We start from the raw sequence: 12,789 nt of genomic DNA, 5'->3' as shown, positions 1-12,789 counted from the left end.
GTCACAGGGGTCCCAGGCTCTGAGGCTCCCAGTCTCCCAGGAATGTGAGGCTCCCAGGGTCCATTCTCCACTCAAGGTCGAACCAGCTGATTGCAGGCAGGGCACCCGTTGAAGAGTTAGAATTGCTTCAATAATGGGGGGGAATTGCGTCCTCATTTAACAAGGCTACCATTTCCTTATTGTCCCCAACAGCACCCCCACCCTCCCCACGGTACCTTCCCGTGCAAGCGCAGGAGATGCAACACATGCCCTTTTACCTCCTCCCTTCCCACTGTCCAGGGCCCCAAACACCCCTTCCAGGTGAAACAGTGATTTACTTGTACTTCTTGCAATTTAGTATACTGTATTCGCTGCTCACGATGCGGTCTCCTCTACATTGGGCAGACCAAATGCAGATTGGGCGGCCGCTTTGCGGAACACCTCCGTTCAGTCTGTAAGGGTGACCCTGAGCTTCCGGTCGCCTGTCACTTTAATTCTCCACTTCACTCCCACTCTGATCTCTCTGTCTTCGGCCTATTACATTGTTCCAATGAAGCTCAATGTAAGCTCGAGGAACAGCACGTCATCTTTCGATTGGGCACTTTGTAACCTTCCGGACTCAACATTGAGTTCAACAATTTCAGATCATAACCCCTGCCCTTATTTTTTCAATCGGCAGTTGTTGATGATTCTGCCATCCCCATTTGTCATTTAATCTCTCCTGCCTTCCACCCTATCACAGACCGCCTCTTTAGTTCTTTCCTCCCCTCCCCCCTTTCCCTGCTCTGCATCTGCTTGAAACCTGTTACACCTCTAACTTTTTCCAGTTCTGATGAAGGGCCACAGACCTGAAACGTTGGGCAGGATTTTCATTGGGCTGTGGAGGCGGGATTGGAGGCATGTGGGGGGTTAAAATCCCGAAATCGGGGGGCACGAACCTATCCCGCCCCCAACCCGCCTCCACGCCAGTTTCAAAGGAGGCAGGTACCCAACCCACACTGGGACCCGCCTCCCCGAGGCGGGAAAGGGATTAGTGCCAATTAACTACCTGTTAACAGGTAGTTAACAGGCAGTTTTTAGCCTAATCCCTATTTTCATTGTTGAAATGTGGGATTCCCGATGGCTCCAAACCACGCCAAGTTAGCGAGGCGGGCCGTCAGGATGAAGGGCTTGGAGGGATCGAGATGTCCGGTGTTCACGTGAGTGATGGGTGCATGAGTGCAGAGGTAAGTGTGTTTGGTGTGTTGAAAGTGCTTAAATAAGTTTTACTTACATTTACATACCTTTACAGCCTTCCTTCCCTTAGGCCTCGGGAGTCCCTCGTCTCACCAGCACAGAAAGCAGAATGGCCGCGATCTGTCAAAAGTTCTCGCATTCAGCTTTCTGTTCCGGGGAGATCTTTAAATCACCCTGACAGGAAGGAATTAACTTGGAGTACAGATTGTCAGTGTTTGACAGCTTCAAACAGCTGTCAAACGCTGATATTTCATCTGTCAAAAGGTCTTGACAGATGAAATATCAATCTGTGACGTCACCTGTTGCTGGGTGGCCCTTAATTGGCCTGCTGAGCCCGCTAGGCGGGCTCAACAAGGTCAATCAAGTCAAAATCACGTGGGTTGGCTAGAACTCGATGGAGGCGGGACTACAACCCCGAAAGTTGTAGTCCCGCCTCCAACCTGACTCCTCAATGAAAATCCAGCCCGTTAACTCTGTTTCTCTCTCCATGGATGCTGCCTGACCTGCTGAGTGTTTCCAGCATTTTCTGTTGTTATTCCTTATTGTCCATTACAGTCTCGCCTGCGCCTGCCTTTAATGGGCCCACATTGCTCCCTTTACCACTCTCTTTCTCTTAATATATTTATAGAAACTGTGGCTGTTAGGTTTGCAAGTTTGTTTTCCATATTCCCTTTTTGTACCTCTTTCTGCGCAATCCATTGTTGCTTTTTTCACAGCTCTCCCAGTCTGGCAGAGTTCCATTTTTCCTTCGTATTTGTGTGAGCTTTTTCTTTTTGTTTGATGCTATGTCTTATCTCGTTTGTTGGCCATGGTTGGTTAACTGCACAAGTGACGACTTTGCCTTCAAGGGTACTGCTGGCTTTGTATTGTAACAAACACTTTGAATGCCTCCCACTGTTTGTCTGTGGGTTCAGCCATTGACAGTTCAGCCCAGTTTACTGCGGTCAATTTACGGCTCACCCCTTCGAACTTTGCCTCAGTTAAGTTTAAACCCTTGGTTTGTGACTCACCCTCTCAAACGTAATTATCAAATATTATGCTAACTAATACGATCGCAAAATACTGCAGATGCTGGAAATCCGAAATAACAACAGAAAACGCTGGAAAAACTCAGCAGGCCAGGCAGCATCCGTGGAGAGAGAAACAGAGTTAACGTTTCAGGTCGAAGGCCCTTCGTCAGGACTGAGAAAAAAGCAGGAAATGAAACAGATTAAAAGGCCAGTTTGGGGGCTGGGAAATGGGGGAGGGGATGAAAGAACCAAAGGGAAGGTCTATGGGAGGTGAAGAGACATTAAGAGATATTCAAGGCGAGACGAGATGGTAATAGGACAGGTGGCAGCTGTCTCTTATTCTGCCAGCGCATTTCACACTTCATCTCGAGCCATCTTTTGTCTCTTTACCTGTCCTATTACCATCTCGTCTCGCCTTGACTATCTCTTAATGTCTCTTACTTCCCTTTGGTTCTTTCATCCCCTCCCCCCATTTCCCAGCCCCCAAACTGGCCTTTTAATCTGTTTCATTTCCTGCTTTTTTCTCAGTTCTGAAGAAGGGTTTCGACCTGAAATGTTAACTCTGTTTCTCTCTCCACGGATGTTGCCTGGCCTGCTGAGTTTTTCCAGTGTTTCCTGTTGTTATTACGCTATCTAATGCTCCTTTACCACCAGATTTCTCGTTCATTACCCATCGCTAAACCTAGTACAGCCTGTTTCCCTTGCGGGGTCTAAAACATAATGGGCCGTATTTTTGCGACCCCTATGGGTGCGTACGAGGTGCGCACGCGCCCGTAGGGGCCGCGCAAGTCCCAAGATTAGGCATGAGAAGCACATGCGCTAAAACCCGGCACTTGCAATCTGACAAGAATCCTCTTGACAGTTCCTCCGCATCCCCGGGAGACAGGCCTCCCTGGGCGGAGATTTGCGCTATTTGCCCAACTTCCGCCCGCTGAACGCCCGTGAAATTCTTACGCCCGGTAAAAGCGAGCGTAAGGCCAGCTTTCACCAGCACAAGAGTTTAAAAAAATGGAAAAATAAAATGTTATCACACATTTATACATTAAAAACCGTCCAATAATGTAAGTTTATTTTTAGCCCTGCTGAAACATATAAAAGACAATTCAAAAAATTAAATTTTTATTTAAAATATTTAATTAAATGGCATTTTAATTAATTTTAAATATGTAATTAAAAAGACAATTATTTCATGTGTTGGTGTATTTTTTAAGTGATGCCCATTCATACTTATGGGGATTCCCTACATACGAAACTCCCATAAATATGAATGGGGATTCCCTTCTTTTATTGGTTGAGCCGGCCCACGTGATCCCAGGGCTGCTTGCGAACCGTATGCGCCCCTGGGGTACCTGGGTCTCTGCCTGCGCGTACCCAGAGAGGCCCTGGATCGCGAGTCTCCGTACCTCCTGAGCCACCGGGTAAATTCGGATATTGTTCACAGGTCGGAAGCCTCCGATCGCAAATGTTGGGCCATTGCTCCAGAAAACTGTCCCGAATACACTCTAGGGCTTTGATTTTAACTGACCTGCGGAGTCGGGATTGGAGGCGTGCGGGGAGGGGAGTTAAAGTCCCGAATTCGGGGGTCCCGACACCATCCCGCCCCCAACCCGCCTCCATCTAAGTTTCAAAGGAGGCGGATACCCGCCCCGCACTGGGACCCGCCTCCCCGAGGCGGGATGGGATTAGTGACAATTAACTGCCTGTTAACAGGTAGTTAACAGGCAGTTTTTAGCCTAATCCCTATTTTAAAACTTGAAATGTGGGCTTCCCGATGGCTCCAAACCATGCCAAGTTAGAGGAGTCGGGCCGTCAGGTTGAAGGACTTGGAGGGGTCGAGATGTTGGTGTTCAGCTGACTGATGGGTGCATGAGTGCAAAGGTAAGTGTGTTTGGTATGTCTAAAGTGTGTAAAGAAGTTTAAATTACCTGTACTTACCTTTTTAGCCTTCCTTCCTCTAGGTTTCGGGAGTCCATCATCTAACCGGCACAGAAAGCAGAACGGCTGCGAACTGTCAAAAGTGACAGCCTGCAGCTTTCTGTGCCGGAGAGATTTCTAACTGAGTCTGTGTAGAAGGACTCAGGTTAGAGGTAAGACTGTCAGTGTTTGACAGCTTCAAACAGCTGTGAAACACTGATATTTCATCTGTCAAAAGGTCTTGACAGATGAAATTTCAGTCTGTGATGACACCTGTTGCCGGGTGGCCCTTAATTGGCCTGCTGAGCCCGCTGGGCGGGCTCAACAAGGTCAATCAAGTTAAAATCGCGTGGATTGGCCGCATCTCGATGGAGGCGGGACTACAACCCCGAAAGTTGTAGTCCTGCCTCCTTCCCGACTTCTGAGTGAAAATCACCCCCTAGAAATTCGCAGCCTTTATTTCTTGAGCTGATCTGCTTCTCCCAGTTTATGGGGAAATTAAAATCTCCCACTATTGCACCGTTTGTGCTAGATGCTCCCCTGGTCTCTGTATTTATCCATCCCCCCACTCCACCACTACTGTTGGAGGCCCATAGACAACTCTCACCACAGTCTTGCATCCTTTGCTGTTCCTTAACTCTACCCATGGTGTTTCCACTGCCCGATCACGCTTACTGAAATCCTTTCTGCCTTTTATCAAAATTGCTACTCCTCCTCCTTTTCCAATTTCCCTGTCCTTTTGAAAGACCCTGTGGCCTGGAATATGTACCTCCCAGTCATGCCCCGTTTATAGCCAGGTCTCAGTGATTGCCGCTACCTCATGCCCTTTTAAGTTGAATTTGTGCTTGACGAGTTGTCTGGCTTTCATATACAAGGGGTGGTACCTGGAAAAATGTCATCGTTGAACCACCCTGAATTGTTCCATATTCTATGTTGGTTTGGTCGGCTAGATCATCAGCAGACTCGATGGGGACTTCCATCCTCTGCACGGTCAGGAACGCAGCGAGATTGGCGGTGTAGGAGGAGATAATTATCAGAGTAAACGCCCACCTAGTTATCAGACACAGAATTCAGGTCACAGGCAGTCAACGCTGGGCAGAAGCACAGATTAAATACACCAAAACATACCCATCTGTGGAATGTCAATGGATGAAAGTTCCTTGAGCTAAAGACCTCAATGGACCAGATCTCCCTGTTCTAAAGAATCCCAGTGGACCTGATCTTCCTGATCAATGGAACCCCAATGGACCAGATCACCACTAGTCTATGGACCCTCAACGGACCAGATCACCAGTAGCCCATGGGACCTCAATGGACCAGATCACCAGTAGTCCATGGAACCTGAATGGAGCAGATCACCACTAGTCCATGGAACCCCAATGGACCAGATCACCACTAGTCCATGGAACCCCAATGGACCAGATCACCACTAGTCCATGGACCCTCAATGGACCAGATCACCACTAGTCCATGGAACCCCAATGACCAGATCACCACTAGTCCATGGACCCTCAATGGACCAGATCACCAGTAGTCCATGGGACCTCAATGGACCAGATCACCACTAGTCCATGGAACCTCAATGGACCAGATCACCACTAGTCCATGGAACCTCAATGGACCAGATCACCACTAGTCCATGGAACCTCAATGGACCAGATCACCACTAGTCCATGGAACCTCAATGGACCAGATCACCACTAGTCCATGGAACCTCAATGGACCAGATCACCACTAGTCCATGGAACCTCAATGGACCAGATCACCACTAGTCAATGGAACCCCAATGGACCAGATCACCACTAGTCACAATGGCTCAGATCACACCCAGTCTATATGATCCCAGTGAACCAAATATTCCTCATCCATTGGACCAAACCATTCCAATGGAACCCCAATGGATCAAACATCTACCAGTCTACAGAATCCCAATGGTCCAGGTCAACCCCTCTCTGCAGAATCCTAATAGACCAATCTGAACAGATCAAATTGCCCCAAGACTACGGAATCTCAAATGGGCCAGATCACCTTGGATCGATAGATCTTCTCATCTTTATAATGGACTAAGTCGCCTTCAGGCAACAGTTTCACAAAGGACCAAATCGGCTCTTGTTTATATAACGGAAATGGGCCAAATCAGCTCCACTCTAAGCTCCCCAGTGATTCTACTCCAATCTACTCTGTAGAACCCAATCGCCCAAATCATCACCTGTCGTAACAATTAGAACTGACTCGGTCTCTGTCCCACAGTCTACAGAATCCCATTGGACTCTCCCACCAGAGTAAATAGTTTCTCTCTATCTACCCTATCAACGCCTGCATTAGATCGCCTCTTATTCTTTTATACTTGAGGGAGTTCAAGCCTAGTCCATGCAAACTGTCCTCATAATTTAACCTTTTCAGCCAGTGGGCCTCAGCACAGTTAAATATTCTGGGCTGCACGAATTGCTAGCTCCAACCGAATTATTCTCAGTCTGTAGAATCCAATTGGAGCAACTTACTCAGTACTTACATATATATAGCCTGTAAAAATATTTCCCCATACTGTCCACTCCTGACCTCTCTGTACTTTCACCATGTTAATGAAACGTGTAATGAGGAGGCGCTGTCTGGGTGTTAATGGATGTAATGGGAAGCTTGCAGACATGGTCAGCTTGTCCTTCTCTGTGGCTCATGTCTGCACAAACTCACCAGACTCCGCTGACACACCGCGTAGAGAGGGCACGGGGCATGATCTCAGAACCTTGCTGCATGAAGCCTCCGACTGGGAACCAGAGACTGTTACCCAGGGTGTACTGATTCTCCAGGATGTCCATACGTTCCCTCAGGCACGGATGAGGGTTGTACCATTCGTAAGGACTCATTCTTACAGAGAAAAGGAGAGAAGGCATGATGAAAGTTGGGGCGGCCTTGGCTCCGCTACCCTCCATGCTCCCAACATGCAAACTGAGGGAACATAGGACCAGGAGGAGGGCATTCAGCCCCTCAGGCCTGTCCCGCCATTCAATGAGATCGTGGCTGATCTGTATCTCAACTCCATCCGCCCGCCGTGGTTCTGTAATCCTTAATACCTTTGCCTAAGGAAAAACTATCAATCTCAATCTTGGATTTATCAATTGACCCCCAGCCTCAAAAAGCTTTTTGGAAGAGAGAGTCCCAGATTTCCACCACCCTTTGTGTGAAGAAGTGCTTCCTGACATCACCCCTGAATGGCCTGGCTCTAATTTTAAGGTTCTGCCCCCTTGTTCTGGACTCCCCCCACCAGAGGAAAGAGTTTCTCTCTCGATCGACCCTTCAAACACCTGAAGGTAAGCATGCAGGTGCAGCAGGTAGTTAAGAAGGCAAATGGTATGTTGGCCTTCGTAGCGAGAGGGTTTGAGTACAGGAACAAGGATGTCTTGCTGTAGTTGTACAGGGCCTTGGTGAGACCACACCTGGAGTATTGTGTGCAGTTTTGGTCGCCTTATCTGAGGAAGGATGTTCTTGCCATGGAAGGAGTTCAGCGAAGATTCACCAGGCTGATACCTGGGATGGCAGGAATGACGTATGAGGAGAGATTGGGTCGATTGGGCTTATACTCGCTGGAGTTTACAAGAATGAGAGGGGATCTCATTGAAACTTATAAAATTCTGACAGGACTGGACAGACTAGATGCAGGAAGGGTGTTCCCGATGGTCGGGGAGTCCAGAACCAGGGGTCACAGTCTAAGGATAAGGGGTAAGCCATTTAGGACAGAAATGAGGAGGAATTTCTTCACCCAGAGAGTGGTGAACCTGTGGAATTCTCTACCACAGAAGGTAGTAGAGGCCAATTCATTAAATATATTCAAGAAGGAGTTAGATATATTTCTTAAGGCTAAAGGGATCAAGGGGTATGGGGAGAAAGCAGGGACAGGGTACTGAATTTGGATGATCAGCCATGATTGCATTGAATGGCGGAGCAGGCTCGAGGGGCCGAATAGCCTACTCCTGCTCCTATCTTCTATGTTTCTATGAATTAGATCACCCCTTATTCTTTTATATTTGACGGAGTGCAATTCAAGTCCGTGCAATCTGTCCTCATAATTTAACCCTTTTAGCCTCGGTATCATTCTGGTGAATCTGCGCTGCTCCCACTCCAAGGCCAAGATATCCTTCCTGAGGTGTGATGCCCAGAACTGAATGCAGTGTCCAGATGGGGTCTAACCAGAGCTCTGTACAGCTGTAACATCACTTCCGTCCCTGTGTATTCCAGCCCTCGAGATAAAGGCCAACATTCCAATAGCATTTTTCATTATTTTTTTGTACCTGTCCACCAGCCTTTAGTGATTCCTGTAGTTGGACCCCTAAATCTTTTCCTCGGCCTCAACTGCACAAGGCTGGTAGATAGGATGCCCTTGCTCCCACTGACCCGCGTGTGGGACAACCTCGCTCAGCAGATCCACGGAGAGTCCCACCAAATGAGAGACGCAGGAGGTCAGCACAGCCTTCACGCAGACTGATCCCTGCCAAGGGGCCTCAGCGCAGTTAAATATTCTGGGCCCGCACTAATCGCCGGCTCCGACCAAATTATTCCACGGGGTCGCGCCGTCCGATTTTGAATGGTCGAGGGCGACGGAATCAAACGCCAATGGTCCAGTTTCAGGAGGGAGAGGGATGTTGATGTGGGAAAGTCTCACTGTGAGATGAGTCACCCAATGCACGCCCGGATAGTAAACATGGCAATGGGTGCCAACTCCGGGAATCCGGGAACAGGTTCTAATCTCATTGAAGAGCCGAAAACAGTTCATCAGAGGACCTGAGTGAGAGAATTGTGGATCTGCAGTTCGAGGTGGCTGAATCCCTTGAGTCAGATCCTGTGAGAACGGCATCTCTTCATCCACATGTTGAAGGAACTGGATCCCTGAACCCAGATTATGACGGAACTGCATCCCTTCATCCAGATCGATGAGGGAACTACGCGTGGGGGAAAAACTGGGTTTGTTTGCGCCTCTCGTTAGCTCACCCCGGGCAAATCCCCTAACGCCCGGGCGCGGCGCCGCTAACACCTCCCGCGAAATTCAGCGGGAGGTTAGCGGCGGCGGTAGCCGGTAGCGCCCCGCGGCGCTGCGCCGCCAGCGATGACGTCATTGCCAAGCGACATGACCACTTAGCTCCCCGCCACAGCCCCTTAGCGCACTGCGGCAGAAATTCATCTGCGCCCCGCGAAGCTGCCGCAGGCGACATCGGCGACAGCCTCGCGGGCCGCGAACTGGGCCGACCTCCACTCGCGAGGCGGTAATTAAAGGGGAAGCCCGGCCGCGGCCCCGTGCCGCCATTTCATCGGTTTTGGCCGACCTCCAGGTGGGGCCCTGGTGGCGGCCCTTGGCGTGGGACGTGACGGCCATCGGTGAGGCCACGGCGCCGCGTCTTGGTGCCGGGGTGTGCAGCCATGCCGCCCTGGTGGGCTAGCGGAGAACGTCAAGCGGCCTGCAGAGTGCGCAGCGGTCCTCCCCTTTGACGGAACGGGAGAGGCGCTGAAACGCGTCAGCGCTACGTGGGCCGGCCGCATAACGCTCTGGCGTTACCGCGCTTGACGCCCCCAGACACCGCCCCAAGAGGAATTGGAGCGCCCGAGATAGCGCTCCGTTTCCTAGCCGGGGCGGTAAGCCCAAATTAGCGGCCGGGGCGATTCTCCCGCACCAGGCGCTAAACACCTGGTGCTATTTCGGTTACCGCCCCCAAACAGGACATAACTGAATTTCTACCCCGTACATCTCTTAATCCCGATCCTGAGGGAACTGGGTCCCTGAATCCAGATTGTGGAGGGACTAGATCATATACACTGCTTCCATTTTATCGGACAGCAGTTGCTGGTAATGATTCTGTTGTTGCCGTTTTCAGCTCCTTCAGACCCATCTTTTGTTTCTTTACTTGTCCCATTACCACCCTCTTTTGCCTTGCATCATCATCCCCTTTGTCATTTCATCACTCCCGCCTTCCACCCTACCGCAGACCTTTTGTTCTCTCCTCCCCTCCCCCCTGTCTCTGCCTCTATACTTGCTTAAAACCTGCCTCGTCTCTGAACGTTTTCCCAGTGGTATTGGAAGGTCATCGACCTGAAACATTAACTCTGTTTCCTTCTCCACAGATGCTGCCTGACCTGCTGAGCATTTCCAACACTTTCCTGTTTTTATTGGAGCAGGAACTATATCCCTGAATCCAGATCCCGAGAGAACTGAATCCCTCAACCCCAGATCCTAGGAACATCGGAAAAGGAGGAGGCCAATCAGCCCCTCGGGTCTGTTCCACTATTCAACTGGGGGAGAGATGGGGGGAGCTGGAAACCGGAACAGTCCCAAGGAGCTCGAATTCCATTAACCCCCCCCCCACCGGAGTGCTGAGGGGGAGAGTCTGTCCTCGGACACTGAATAGGACAGGGTGAGTGTTTGAACCCCATTAACCCCCGGGGTTCTGACAGTGTTTCTGCTCTGTTGTGTGGAGGCAGTGAGTGGGCGAGCCTTGCTCCCTCTGCCCTTCAGTGGTGAGTTCTTACCTGGCGGCGAGGAACAGCACACAGCTGACAGCGAGATATGCCAGAAGCATAAAGAGCCAGACCGCGGGGGAGAAGGGGTCCAGGAACGAGAAGTAACCCGGCTTCCGACCCTACAGATGGAGAATGGGGAGATTTGGGGGAAGGGAGGAGGGTAGAGGGGCGGAGGGAGAGAGGTGGGCAAGGGAGGAGGGGAGAGATGTGGGGGAATAGACGAGGGTAGAGGAAGAGAGATTTCAAGGGGAAGAGAGGTGGGGAGAGGGCGGGAGAGCATGGGGAATAGTGGAGGGGAGTGGGAGGGAGAGAGAGATATGGGGGCAGGGTGGAGGCGAGAGGGAGGGAGGGGAGAGGGAGAGAGGGGGAGAGGGAGGGAGGGAAGGAAATGGTGAAAGTAATGAGATATAGACAGAGAGAGAGGGGAGAGGAAGTGGGGAGAAGAGGGAGGACAAGAGGCAGAGGTAGGTGTAAGGCCGGGCAATAGAGGAATGGAGAGAAAGAGACAGATGTTGTTCATGAACAGTGATAGTTTCCCGAGCACAGAGTGAGATGTCTGGTCGAACAAACAGTCCCACTCCCACTGTGCCCATTCCCACTCTTTCCCATTCCCACTGTTCCCATTTCCACTGTACCCATTCCCACTGTCTCCCATTCCCACTGCTCCCATTCCCACTGTGCCCATTCCCACTTTTTCCCAATCTGACTCTGTCTGTTTCCCAACTGTTCCCATTCCCAATCTGTCCCATTCCCACTCTGTCCCAATCCCACTGTGTCTCAATTCCACTGTGCCCCATTCCCAATCTGTCCCATTCCCACTCTCTCCCATTCCCACTCTGTCCCAATCCCACTCTGTCCCAATCCCACTGTGCCCCATTCCCAATCTGTCCCATTCCCACTCTCTCCCATTCCCACTCTGTCCCATTCCCACTCTGTTCCAATCCCACTGTGCCCCATTCCCAATCTGTCCCATTCCCACTCTCTCCCATTCCCACTCTGTCCCAATCCCAATGTGTTCCAATCCCACTGTGTCCCATTCCCAATCTGTCCCATTCCCACTCTATCCCAATCCCACTGTGTCCCAATTTCACTGTGTCCCATTCCCAATCTGTCCCATTCCCACACTGTCCCAATCCCACTGTGTCCCAATTCCACTGTGTCCCATTCCCACTCTGTCCCAATCCTACTGTGTCCCAATTCCACTGTGTCCCATTCCCACTCTGTCCCAATCCCACTGTGTCCCAATCCCACTGTGTCCCATTCCCAATCTGTCCCATTCCCTCTCTGTCCCAATCCCACTGTGTTCCAATCCCACTGTGTTCCATTCCCACTCTGTCCCAATCCCACTGTGTCCCAATTCCACTGTGTCCCATTCCCAATCTGTCCCATTCCCAACCTGTCCCATTCCCACTCTGTCCCAATCCCACTGTGTCCCAATTCCACTGTGTCCCATTCCCAACCTGTCCCATTCCCAACCTGTCCCATTCCCACTCTGTCCCAATCCCACTCTGTCCCAATCCCACTGTGCCCCATTCTCACTGTGCCCCATTCTCACTGTGCCCCATTCTCACTGTGCCCCATTATCACTGTGCCCCATTCTCACTGTGCCCCATTCTCACTTTGCCCCATTCTCACTGTGCCCCAATCCCACTGTGCCCCATTCTCACTGTGCCCCATTCTCACTGTGCCCCAATCCCACTGTGCCCCATTCCCACTGTGCCCCATTCTCACTGTGCCCCAATCCCACTGTGCCCCATTCTCACTGTGCCCCATTATCATTGTGCCCCATTCTCACTGTGCCCCATTCTCACTGTGCCCCATTCTCACTGTGCCCCAATCCCACTGTGCCCCATTCTCACTGTGCCCCCATCCCACTGTGCCCCATTCTCACTGTGCCCCAATCCCACTGTGCCCCATTCTCACTGTGCCCCAATCCCACTGTGCCCCATTCCAACTGTGCCCCATTCTCACTGTGCCCCAATCCTACTGTGCCCGATTCTCACTGTGCCCCAATCCCACTGTGCCCCATTCTCACTGTGCCCCAATCCCACTGTGCCCCATTCTCACTGTGCCCCAATCCCACTGTGCCCCATTCTCACTGTGCCCCATTCTCACTGTGCCCCATTCTCACTGTGCCCCAATCCCA

General features: G+C 50.9%; 1 protein-coding gene across 1 annotated transcript in view; it reads right to left on the bottom strand.

Moving 5' to 3' along the window:
* Nucleotides 1-12,789, bottom strand: part of grik5 (glutamate receptor, ionotropic, kainate 5) — a 158,134-nt gene that overhangs the window by 23,547 nt on the left and 121,798 nt on the right. The window contains exons 11-13 of the mRNA XM_086002407.1: nucleotides 10,653-10,762; nucleotides 6,831-7,004; nucleotides 5,024-5,189 (exon numbers count right to left, since the gene is read on the bottom strand). Coding sequence (XP_085858533.1) covers nucleotides 5,024-5,189; nucleotides 6,831-7,004; nucleotides 10,653-10,762 — 450 coding nt within the window. The remainder of the gene's footprint in view (nucleotides 1-5,023; nucleotides 5,190-6,830; nucleotides 7,005-10,652; nucleotides 10,763-12,789) is intronic.

Source organism: Somniosus microcephalus, chromosome 12 (genome assembly GCF_052327205.1).
Source record: "Somniosus microcephalus isolate GS21.2 chromosome 12, FLI_Smic_1.0, whole genome shotgun sequence".
NCBI classification, from domain to species: Eukaryota; Metazoa; Chordata; class Chondrichthyes; order Squaliformes; family Somniosidae; genus Somniosus; species Somniosus microcephalus.
Note: the sequence above shows the minus strand (reverse complement) of the source record. Positions and strands in the feature narration are given on the sequence as shown.